The following is a 13,204-nucleotide window of genomic DNA, read 5'->3' on the forward strand; positions in this document are numbered from 1 at the left end:
CCAGGTGACAGGAGTACAATCCTGTTTAAAAAAAAAACACCAAAAAATTAGTTTGGAGGCAGGCAGTTTAGAGGGGCATGTTGGCTTCAGTCATCAGGGACTCAGGCTTCTCCTATCTTTCTGCTTCATCCTTAGAACTTGGTTTTCATCCTCTGGGTCACTTGTGGGACCTGTATGGTTGCTGGAGAATCTAATAGCAGAAATGGTGAAAGGGATATCCCCAGATGTCTGTTTCCCTTTCATAGACTTCCCTGAAAGGCACACGTAACATTTCCACTTGTACATCATTGACCAGAACTTAATCGCATAGCCACGCCTAACCGTGATGGAGACCAGGAAATGTCTTTTATTTAAACATATTGTTGCCCCTAATATTTTTGTTGTTTTACTAATAAAGTAGAAGTGAATGGATATTAGGCAGGCATTTAACAGTCTCTGCTACAACTGCCTATGGAATTAAACACAAATTTATATCGACAGACTCTAGCATCATCCTACCTAATTGGTCTTGTATCTGACTCTTTGGATGCTATTCCACATTTTTATGTCTCTTCTTCTTCTTTTTTTTTTTTTTTTTTTCCCGAGACAGAGTCTCGCTCTCTTGCCCAGGCTGGAGGGCAGTGGAGCAATCTCAGCTCACCGCAAGCCCTACCTCCCAGGTTCACGCCATTCTCATGCCTCAGCCTCCTGAGTAGCTGGGGCTATAGGCTCCTGCCACCATGCCCGACTAATTTTTTGTATTTTTGTAGCAGAGACTGGGTTTCACCGTGTTAGCCACAATGGTCTCGATCTCCTGACCTCGTGATCTGCCCGCCTTGGCCTCCCAAAGTGCTGGGATTACAGGCGTGAACTACCGTGCCCAGCCTATCTTTATGTCTCTTCTTATACTGTTCCCTTTACATGGAATATTTTCCCTTTTCTCTTACCATCAGCCTCTTACCTATCCTTTAAGGAATACTTGATGTGCTGCTTGAAGTCATTTCTGATCTTCCCAACTGATTTGATCACTCCCACCTTCAAACTCTCACAAAATGACTGACTTAAACTTCCCAGACACCACTTTCTTTATGTCATTTCGCTGCTCTAAATCTTCGGTATCTTTTTATTTTCTCATAGAACATGTCTGAAACGTACTCAGGTGGCAGGGCACCAAATAGTCTCGTTCTCAAGAAAGCATCATGAATGGAAAGATGTTTAATTAATTAATTGATTCAGTCAACAAATAATTATAGTGACCCTATTATGCACATACACTGTGCTAGGTGCCTGGTACATGTTTAAAAGTAAGACGTTGTCAAAGCAAGCTTTATAGTTTCTTTCTGATTTTTTTTTGTTGGGATTTGTTTACTATTTTTATGTATTTTTATGTCTCAGTGCTTGTTTATAGCTAAACAAGAGCAAAAAATCAAAGATTTCAAGAAAGCATATGTGAAAACCCTAAATAAAATATTTTACCCATTAATCAATTGATTTCTTTCTATGAATTGGGAAAATAAAGTGACTATTTGATTTTACCAATAAAACCCCTTGATACAAATCAAGGCACACTAACTTCACAAGAATCTAGCATGAGAACCACCACAGTGAGTCTAAACTTTACCCCTTCAATGTTCCCTCAAATCTGTATATTTCCAAAGATTCTCTCTTAGGTTGTAATACTACACAATACTATGCCTCAAATATCAATTAAAAGTAATCGCAAAAGGTGCAATTACTTTTGGGTCAACCTAATATATGTTGAAGATCTCAGATTATTTATCTCCAGCACCAGACTCCTCTTAGCTTCAAAACCAAATAATCAAATACTTACTGAACACTTCTTTTACAAGCCAAATAGGGAAAAGATCAACTTTCCCACAAAAGATGGGGAAAGAACAAGAGTAGAAAGGAGAGAAGAAAGTTGAAAATGGCCAGTAAATTTATGAAAAACATCGACTCATCAGAAATCAAAGAAATATAAGTTAAAACAAAAATTAAAATATTAATACGATTTTCCCCAGCTAAACTGACAAAATGTGTAAGAAATGATAATATCTAATGTTTGATGGTAGGAGGGTTTAGAGCTCTCATATATAGCTTAAGGGAGAATAAATTGTGAGCGATTGAATATATAAAGGGACAATGGCCAGACCATATATTAAAATAGAATCCAGACACACAGTCTGGAGCAAGCTGCAGCAATTGCCCAGGAAATCAAGCCATTGTTTACAATAGACAACCCAGGAATCTAGCCTGACAGTCAAACTGCCATCTCTAGTAACAATCCAGGAACCTTAACTGTAACCTCTGAAACAATCAGCCTAAAATGACCAGGACTTTATTGGTAGTTGACAACTTCCTTAATTTTTACCCGCACTTCCAACTAACGCCAACCAGAGAAAACCAAATATCCACCCCTAACCAATTATGTAGGTTGCCCCGCTTCTAGTTAGCCCACCTGCAGCTTTCTCATGCCAACAGCCTCCAACCAGGGCCTACCTGAAGCCTTCCCTTTTTCCAGCTTTCCACTCTTGTGCCTGTCTTTGAGTCTCTGCCACAGCGCAAGTGCTGGTGGCTGACTGCCTTTCTAGAGCAAGCTCTGAATAAATCCTCAATGGCATTTCTCACTTGAATGGTTTTTATTTCTACAGTTGATACCACCTTATATTAGAGCATTTTCTAAAATTATGCACAGGTATGTTAATTAGATGCACTTAAAGTATGCAACAAAATATAATGATTATATACATTACTTTTCATAGGATGGAATTATAAGGTGAAATCGTGTTTTATTAAAATCATGTTTTAGAAGAATATTTTGCAATGTTATTGTGAAACAGTCTTGAAATATGACTAAGTAAAAAAAAAGTAAATGACAAAACTTGGTAATATGATCTTTGCTGGAAAAAGTTTTTAAATAAATACAGAGAGAGAAAGAGAGAAGGGAAAGGAGGAAGAGAGAGAGAGGAAGAAGAGAAGAAAAAAGAAAGGCATATATCTAACAATCATAATCTAAGTGGAGAAATCATGAGTGGTTTTAGAATTTTATTTTATAATTTATTGTATTTTTCCAGTTATCTATCATGAACACATAGTACTTTTGTAATTAGAAAAATGTAATTTAAAAAAATCTAATGTGGTTGCTCAGGGAAATTTCCAATAAGCTATGTCTTAAAATGACATTTAGAATATTAGAAGGTAACAGGTTTCAGTGGGTACAGTTTTGGAAAAAACTAAACTGCAAAATAAGCTGAGGCTGTCCAATTTGCTAAAGATAACATCAATATTCTTTTAGCTATTTGGTACAGTTAATTAAATAAAAGCTAAAATTATAGCTTGGCGTTAGTAGTGTAACGTGGTGTAAATTTGCTTGTCGTTAGCTGTCAGACTTTTAGATTGAGAAAGGTAGCAATCTAAGAAGGAATGGAAGCTGAAGGTTGGGAAAATAATCTACAACACATCCCCTAATTAGCAAGGGCGTAAGAGTGAATTATTTTAACTTTCTCTTTCCACTTCACTGATTTTTCAAGTTTCCTGAATTTATAAATGCTATTTAATAATGGAAAATATAGAAGCCATTCACATTGTTTTAGCAATGAAATAATGCTATTGTCATGAATAAAATGGCTATAATTTGAGTTAGTAAACTGCTTCAGACCTACGAAACAAGCATATGATACAGATCCTTGAAACCAGTGAGCCACTCTACAAATATAAGGTCTTAGGTCTGTTTTCTGAAGTCTATTAACAATTTTAGGTCCTATAGACTGAGAATGAGAAGTTGAATCTTACCTTTACCTCCATATGTTTTTTGTTTTGTTTTGCTTTTTTGTTTGTTTGTTTTTTTTTTTTTTTTGAGATGGAGTCTTGCTCTATCACCAGGCTGGAGTGTAGTGGCGTGGACTCACTGCAACCTCTGCCTCCCAGGTTCGAGCGATTCTCCTGCCTCAGCCTCCCGAGTAGCTGGGACTACAGGAGTGCGCCACCACGACCGGCTGATTTTTGTATTTTTAGTAGAGGGGGGGTTTTACTATGTTGACCAGGATGGTCTCGATCTCTTGACCTCAGGGGATCCACCTGCCTTGGCCTCCCAAAGTGCTGGGATTACAGGTGTGAGTCACTGCGCCCAGCCCTTTACCTCCATATCTTGAAGCTGGGAGAGGGTGGACCGATTATATGCAAGAAAAAAAGCAGGTGATTTGACACAGAATCAGTGACTGTTAGGCTGACTACTCCTCAAACTTTAAAGTATATGCATATGACTGAGGGATATTATTAAAATCCAGATTGTGGTTAAACAAGTCTTTCAAAGGGCCCCAAATTCTTCATTTTTAACAAGCTCCTAGGTAGTCTTTGGACTATACTTAGAGTAGTTGGAGAGTACAAGACCGCTTAGATAAGAGAGTCTCAAACTCTCACTTCACATGAGAAAATGGGGTTTGGAGTTCACATGTGAATTTCATCCTGTCCACTGGCCCAGCATGAACCTGCTAGTTCATAGTAGGTTTCTTCCTCTAATCTACCTTTCCATACCTGTGTCTCTTCCCTTTTCCAGTCTCTCCAAAAGGAAAGAGGCTGATAATATTTTATTGTAATCAACAGAGTATACTGAATGCGGAACAAACTTGGGGAATTGAGAGTTTCTACGGTTAAATGAGCAGAGGAAAATCTGTAAACTTTGGCTGTATCTTTAATAAGACCCATAACACCCTTTTTGAGAAACAGAAAGAGAATAAACATTCTCATTCCAGAAAAGTAGAAAGGCCAGGAAGGCCCAGAGTGGATGGCCTTCAGCTTTGCTTGCTTGGGCGGCTTGACTTCTCACTGAAATAAAATGGAACCATAAAACAAAAATGTGTGGGTAAGACAGTGGCAATAATCCTCTGTTTTCCTTCTTCATCCCAATCTCATCTGTTCACCATAGAAGAGGAGATTGCCAAGTTGGAGAGACTGTAGTTCTAGAGGTTTATGGGTGGCTGTCACTCATAATGGGAAAGAGAAAGTTAGAGTTTGTGAGGAAAATCAGAAAAGTAGAAGATCTCATTTTATCTCTCTTTCCCGTGGATACTGGACTGAGAGCTTCCACAGTCTCTTTGGTCTGTATTAAAGTCTTTCTGGGATCTGGAGTTCACCATGAGCAATGTTTGACCCTGGACTGCTTTGCAAGATATTTCAGAAACTCTTGGGTTAGGTTTATACTTGCCCTAGGTTTATACTTAGGACATTGGGTGATTGCTTATGGATTTCTTTTTTCTTTTTCTTTTTTTTTTTCAGATAGGGTCTCACTCCATTGCCCAGGCTGGAGTGCAGTGGCACCATCAAGGCTCACTGCAGCCTTAACCCCCACTTCAGCCTCCTGAGTAGCTGGGACTACAGGCGCACACCATTATGCCCGACTAATTTTTGTATTTTTTGTAGAGACAGAGTTTTGCCATGTTGTGCAGGATGGTCTCCAACTCTTGAGCTCATGAAATCTGACTGCCTTGATCTCCCAAAGTGCTGGGATTACAGGTGAAAGCCACTACACCTGGCTGCTTATAGACATTTAAATGCCCCAGGGTGGTCTATCCTGTTGGCTGAGTGATTAGCCCACTGGAAGAGGAACCCCAGCAAGGCTTGGAGGAAGAAGATGGAGGTAAGGCTGTTTAGGCCCTGGGGAGAAGACAGGTGTCTCAGAGATGATGTCACCTTGGCTTCTGGGCCATTGAGGAATCATGGGTTGAGCAAGCTACAGACAGAGTACTGAGTCCATGACTTCCTACTGGGTCAGACTCAATAAGGCACAGGGAGTCAAAAATGTACTGAGGCAACCACCACATGCTGCCATTTGCGATGCCCTCTACTGGTCACTAGCTACTCCAGTGAATGGAAAATTTTAAATGTCTGTCTTTGGATAAGGTGCTGCAGATTCCTGAGGATTAAGAAGAAGAATTCATAATGTTCAGAAACATGGAGAGAGGATCACTCATTCTGAAGGCTGGAATACAGTGGTTGTGCAGATTTTGACCAAAGACAACTTCATATTGTGTCTCCACTTGAACATTTACCTATTGAATATCCTCAACAAAAGTTTAACATTTAATTTATTAAACAATAGAGATTCTTTTTTAAAATCAATGTTCATATGACAGGAGAAGACAACTTAAAGTAGCAAGCAAAAATAATAATATTATTTGTTGGTGTATAAATTTTCTCTGGCTCTCCACTGCAAAGACTGCTTTATATTCACTGAATGTACTTAAAAAAGAGAGAGAGAAAAAAAGGATAAGAACACTTTTAGAGTAAGCAGCATTTGGCAATCACAGAGACTTTGGCATCAGACAGGGCTGAATTCTGTTACTAGTTCTGCTTCTTAATAGCTGCATGACCTCTGAGCTATGGTATTCTCCCCTATAAATGGTGATGATGGTAGGAATTGCTGTGAGGATTAAATGAGATAATTTATGCAAAGCTATAAACCCAGGGCGTGATATAGTTAAGTCCTTAATAAACACTAGAATAACTACAGAAACAAGAACAACAATAAAATAAGCTATAGTATTAGCAATGGTTATGTTCAGATTCTTCAAAGCAGAACTCCATTGAGTTTGGAGAATTGGCAGCAGAAATGAGCCCCAAGAGGTCCGTCCCCTAGAAGAGATTTCCAGGCTCAGATGAAGCTAAAACTACATTTCCCAGAAGGCCCCGGGCCCAGGGTCTGGTTTCCTCTCATTTCCGGGTCTGTCATGTGATTCTCCGGTCGCGCCATGGCGGAAGCAGAGGAGCAGGTAAAGGGTGCAGTTGGTAGTTGAGGGCACAGGGATATGGAGACTAGGGTGGGCTGTTTGGGGAGGGTGGAGTGGAGTGGGTGGAGGTGCGGAGCTGCTGGAAGAGGGCAACGCAGGCCCGCGGCAGGGCGGGATGGGACGGTGAAAGTTGCTTTCGGAGAGCAGAGAGGATGCCAGCCCCGGGAGGGCACCTGGGGAAAGCGCACCGACACACCCCCGCCTTCGGGAGGCGGCCTTTCCTCGGGTCCCATCCCTGTGCCCTTTGCCCAGTGAAATTTTGGCATGAAGGCAGGCCAGGCTACCCCAGGGACTGACTGCCTGTGGGAGGCGGAAGAGAGGCCAGGTGACTGAAATTTACGTTGCTTTCCACTTGAAGTAGGACAGTAAGAACTAGGAGAGAGTAGACGATGAGTTTTGTTTTGTATCGGATTTAGGTACAGAACTGGAGCACTGTTACGGTGCAGCAGGGATTAAGTGCATCGGTTCTGGAGCAAAAATGCCTGGGGTCCAAGTGCTGGTTCCTTTTCTTACTCAATGTGTTACTTTGAGCTACTGATTTAACTTTCTAGTGTAAGATGGGGATAATAATAGGACCGTCCTCAGAGTGTGGTTTAAGATGGAGAGCGTTTATACACAAAGTTAGAGTGCTTAGAACTATTGGGCTCAGTAAAAGTTAAATGGGATTATTTGTGGCTGGCAGTATCCAGTCAACAACTGGCAATGTGGCACTGGAGTTTAGCGTAGAAATTAGTGATGGGAATACGGATTATTTTCATATAGCGGTAGTGGTAATCCCACGTTTTATGAAATGACGAAGTAAAATAAAAAAGACAAAAAAGTGAAGCAGACCAAAAGAGAGGCTAGAACTTGGGGGAGATAACCTGAGTTTCCTTTTCCAGTGTTATTTCAGTTGGATACTGTTTTTCCTCACAAGTTAACAGGGCTGTTAGCAGTGATTGTCTCTAAACAGTGACTTGATGGGCTGTTTAGTGTCGTAAGACATTTACCTAGTTCAATAATTTTTACTATTTTCAACATACTTCATTTGTTTTTACTTCATAGTGAAAATTTGCTCTGTATATGTTTTACATATGCCAATAATTGAGACATTTGACTAGGATGAAATTTGGTTTGGCTGGTCCTTGTGATAACAAGATAACAAAATCTCTTATCTAACACTAGAACCTCACATTTCCATTCTAGCAATTAAAAGGAAAACGCTCAATAAGAACGTATCATTTCATGACTGCCATTGCTCGTTTGAATAAGGGCGAGATTGTTTTTCACATTGTGCATCTATTTCATGTTGAAATGTTTGTTTCATGGTTTGATTTAAAAGCAAAAAACTGAGTTTCATATGTTCTTAGATATAGTATAATAAAAATGGAGAGAGTTGCTCTTAGAAAAACCAGTGTTTTTTCTTCCCTTGAAAAAAACCTGTGAAATATTTACCACTGTTTAGTGCCGAAGAAGAATTTGACAAAGTTGTCGGATGTAAAAATGACGCATACAAAGTTAGGGATATAATAATGTTTCACATTTGTACATTATTTTCTAGTTTTAAGACCCTTCCATATTGCATTTGGTCTTCTAAAAGAATTCTGTGAGGTAAATGTTTATTCTTATACATGGGTGAAACACCTCTGATGTTCCAGACTTTCTAGTGGCTTCTAATCTTATTCAGAGGAAAAGCCACAGCCATTACAGTAGCCTGGTTGCCCCACAGGACCTTGACCCAGCTGCCTCTAGCCACCTTTTCTTGACCTCGTTTTTCCAACTACCCTTCTGTGATTCTGCATCGACTGTACTGGCTTTCTTATTCTTCAAAAAGCCAGGCAGGTCCTACCTCAGGGACTTTGCTCATGCTGTTTCTTTTTGAGGAACGCTGACGTTTACAGGCTTTCTTCCTCATTTCCTTCATGTCTTTGTCCAAGTGTTCTTTTCCATTGCGACCTTCCCTCACCATGCTTTGAAACATTCCTGCATTATTTTTCTCTATAATGTGCATCACCGTTTGACATACTGTATTTTAAAATTTGTTGTTTTTTTTCCCCTGTATATTGCTGTGTACCTCTCACCACAGAGCTTGGAACATCATGACAAGGATTTATTCACTGTTGTATGTTCAATACCTAGAATATTGCTTGGTACTTAATAAAATGTGTTAAATGATTGACTTTTACTGATAAGCAAATTGAAATTCAGGCAACTTGAGTAACGTGCTCAGGCTTATATCTATAATATAAATCTCCAGTCCTCTGTCCCCAAAGCTCATGACTTTTCATTAGAATATCCTACCTTTTTAAAATATATGTAGGAACCTCAATCTAAATTGTTATTTTTTAGTTTATAAAGTAGCATTAGCCCTTTTCATTTTAATGATTTTCCCTCAAGCCATCATTCCACCTTTGATACTTTAACAGCCTAATATATAGTTGGAGTGGGCATTCTCCTCTCCAATGGTGTGAATATCTTTCTTAAAAAGACCAGTGGTGGGCCAGGCACAATGGCCCATCCCTATAATCCCAGCGCTCTGGGAGGCCGAAGTGGGGCGATTGTTTGAGCCCAGGAGTTCAAGACAAGCCTGGGCAACATAGCAAAATCCTGTCTCTACAAAAATTACAAAAATTAGCGAGGCATGGTGGTGTGTGCCTGTAGTCCCAGCTACTTGGGAGGCTGAGGTGGGAGGATTGCTTGAGTCAAGGAAGTCGAGGTAGCAGTGAGCCATGATTGTGTCACTGCACTCCAGCCTGGGCAACAGAGCAAGACCCTGTTTCAAAACAAAACAAAACAAAAAATCCCCCCCCAGCAGTCTATTGTAAATGGCTGAAAGAAACAAACATTTACAAATTGTTAAGTTCTTTTTTTTTAAAGAAAGCTAGTAATTGTACCTAATCTTATCTTTTATAGATTAAAAATGGTTAAGCTTTTCTCTGTTTTTTTTTTTTTTTTTTTTTTTGCATTTGACAGTAGGAAGCCATTGAAATCTGATGGCGGTAGTAGGACTTTATTATATCATTTTTTTAAAAGCTAAAAGTGTATAAAAATGGAGAAAATTGGGCTGGGCTGGGTGCGGTGCGGTGGCTCATGCCTGTAATCCTAGCACTTTGGGAAGCCAAGGTGGGTGGATCACCTGAGGTCAGGAGTTGGAGACCAGACTGGCCAACATGGTGAAACCCTGTCGCTACTAAAAATACAAAAAAATTAGCCAGGCAGTGGTGGTGGGCGCCTATAATCCCAGCTACTTGGCAGGCTGAGGCAGGAGAATCACTTGAACCCAGTAGGCAGAGGTTGCAGTGAGCCGAGATTGTGCCATTGCACTTCATTCAGCCTGGGTGACAAGAGGGAGACTCCATCTCAAAAAGAAAAAAAAAAAAAAAAAAAAAAGGAGAAAATAAACTGTTCTATTGAACTTTTTAGAAAACTTGACATAATTTTTTTTCTTGGTATCATGTATCATGAATGCCAGTGATCTCCAGAATTAGCAACACAAAACTAAACGTCTCCACATTATCTTTCCTGAGTGGTGGTGTTTCTCTCATGATTGCTCCCCTCCCCCTTCATTTTCAGAAGAACCAAAATAGTGACATCTGCAGTGAGTTATTGTGATATAAAACAGCTCAGAGGATCTAAAACTAAAAACACTTTTTAGATATGAATGAAAATTTTTTTTATAAGTCTTTGGGAAATCCTTGCTTTTGCCTAATATGGTAAAGGTAGTTGTCAAAAGTAACTACATATATATTTTATAGTTTACAGAAAAAACGAATACCCTGCATTCTGCCTGGAAATCTTCTAACCAGCAGTTTTACTTAGCTCCAAAACGATTTATAGTTGACCTTCATAATCACAGATGCCCAACAGTATTTGTCCATATCTTTCTTATGAATAACATTCTGCTTGAAGTCTGGTTGTTTGTGTATTTGTCTTATCTCTCCTAGAGATTGCTGAGTCTTCAAGAATAAGAACAAGAACTTACTCATGTCTGTATCTTCCACAGGGCTAGTGCTTTCTAGGTACTAAGTGTTTACTACAGTGTTTAAATGAATTTATTAAGGGGAAAATAGCATTTCAAATTGTCAAATTGTAAATTAGTAGGATTTGCATGAAATTATTTTATCTTACTTGAACCTTTTGTAAGTTATTAATTCAGATGTAATGTGGATTACATCTCTCCTATAATGTGGATTACATTCTATACTTTCTTTACTCTTGCCTGCTCCCCAGGTATCCTTTGATCTTTCCTACTCAACCAGCCTGGACCCTGCCTGGTCCATTAAAGTATTTCCACGATTAGACCATCTATTTCTTAACCACGTAGGAGAGTTTCTACTTTGAATTCTCCTTCTGCATTTTAGAAATTAGGGGATTTCTGTCCTTATTGTAGATTACTTATGGATTATTAGATGTCACATTTGTCATGTATATCCCTGTGTGATTATGTTACAATAAAAATCAAATCAATACAAATTTGCGTGCCTCAATTTTCTTGCCTGTAAACTGGGAATTTTACTCTCTCAAACTTTTGTGAGTATGAAGTATGTCAAAACTTTTGTAAGTATAAACTATGTAAAACTGGATAGGTTGAAATGGTCGTATAAATAAGACAGAGGTTAATCATCGAAACCTGGACTTGGCTTACGTACGCCCAATTCTTTTTCTTACAGTTTGGCTAAGATAGATATTTTAAAGGCAGCGTTACTACTAACTAAAGGAAAAATAAAACCCAAACAAGAAGTTTTAAAAGTATAGAATCAGATTTTTAGAGGGCGCACTCTCCCATCATGTAACTAAAATGCAGTCACAAATTAGTTTTGCTTTACTTGTGGATTGCTTTATTAGTTTTTCCACTTATTTTCACCTGAGTTGGTCGGCTAGAGGCCAGTTCACTAGTTGATTATTAGTGGCCTCCCCCACACCCACATTAACACCTTGGAGAGAGGACACTCATCAGATCAGGGGCTTCTGTGTCTCATGCTACTTCCCATTCATGGCTGTGCAGTCCCCTGTTGCCTCTGTTTCTTCTTGATGCCTGGGCCTCCTTATGGTTTTTTTTGTTTTTGTTGTTGTTAAAAACCACTTGTGATTCCAGGCTCTTATTTTAAACCTACTGAATCAGAATCTGTGAAGATGGACTGTATTAGTGGGTATTAGCTAACTCCCCAAACTGAGTTTTGATGATTCTGATGCAAAGCCAGATTTGGGACTGGATCATCGGGTCGCCAGGTTTGTCCTTTTTTCCACGCTGGGGCAGACATCAAGGTTTTTCTTCATTTGCAGAATAACATGAGTGCAGTAGCTGAGCCCAGTGGGTGGAGTGGGCTTGGTAACCTGAGTCCTCATCTTTCCTACTCCACCAGTGTAGTCCCTGAGTATCTAAAACTGGCCACAACTCCTTTGAGGTTTTTGAAATTGAAGCTCTGTGACAACAGAGATATCACGTACGTACCACACAAAATATTTCCTCCTTCCTCTGCCTGTATCAGACAGTGCCTATATCAGAACTCCCTTATTATGCTCAGCTAGGGCACACAGTTTGTTGGAAAGAGAGAGAAGGTGGCAGTACCTCAGTGAGTGTTCACATGTACCTCCAGGCATAGATGGAGATAGATGATTTCTTGGAGCTTGGTCTCTGCTCGTTTTTTTCCTGCAACACAGAGCCAGGTGAGCCCTCCTGCAAAGTTTGGAGTGGCCTTCCTCAGGCCCCAGCCTACCATTTCTCCCCCAAATTCTGTTTTTGTTTCCCGACAGTACGTGGGCACTTACAATTCTGAGGACTTCACAACCCAGGCAAGTCCTGGATCCTCTCTCCTGGGCTGACAGTCTTCCTTTTCACCACTTCTGACCTCTGAGGCCAGCTGGGCCAAACCTTCTCCCAGGCCACTGTCATAGGGTTCTGTGCTGATGGGAGGATTAGGGGTGGGGGTTGGTTAAAAGCCTATGTTAGAGAAGTCTTCTAGGAGCTTAAGTAATTATTGGAATTGCTGCATCCTTGTTTGATGCTACTTTCCTGCAGTTCCCTTTCTGTAACTGTCCTACAGTTCATAAGCTAATAATTCAGATGTGAATCTGGAGAAAATGTGCTTGTTATTGCTCATAAGGGAAAGGCAATATATGGAGGAGGAAGAAGATTGTTCTAGATTGGCAGCTTATCTCATCATCATCACCAGCAACATGTTTTTTCAGTAGGATATTGGGAGACAAAGAGGGCAAAGCCTTTGGGTTTATCCACAGCATATATATAATGAGAACTAGTAGGACAAGACATTTAATATTAGGTGCTAACTGAGGGGCATGGGAAGAAACGTAAAAACCAAGATGTTGAAGAGAGAGTGAAGGTCCTCAGGCTGAGTGCCTGGCAACCCCTCCCTGGGGTATCCCCGAGAGGTCCACTGAGCCTGTAGAGCATTCCATCAGGATGAGTGCAGGATGGGGCCAGGGGCCTTCTAAATGGAGGG

The 13,204-nt window shown here is 40.0% G+C and overlaps 1 protein-coding gene across 3 annotated transcripts in view; it reads left to right on the plus strand.

The window, feature by feature from the left end:
* The first annotated feature begins 6,671 nt into the window (after positions 1-6,671).
* Positions 6,672-13,204, plus strand: part of VPS41 (VPS41, HOPS complex subunit) — a 187,427-nt gene continuing 180,894 nt past the window's right edge. For all 3 annotated transcript variants that reach the window (XR_003118549.1, XM_025379273.1, XM_025379272.1), the window contains exon 1: positions 6,672-6,746. Coding sequence is in view for 2 of the 3 variants with exons in the window: in XM_025379273.1 (XP_025235058.1) it covers positions 6,726-6,746 (21 nt within the window). In the remaining variant the exon portion in view is untranslated. The remainder of the gene's footprint in view (positions 6,747-13,204) is intronic.

The sequence above is a fragment of the Theropithecus gelada genome, chromosome 3, assembly GCF_003255815.1.
Source record: "Theropithecus gelada isolate Dixy chromosome 3, Tgel_1.0, whole genome shotgun sequence".
Classification (NCBI taxonomy): Eukaryota; Metazoa; Chordata; class Mammalia; order Primates; family Cercopithecidae; genus Theropithecus; species Theropithecus gelada.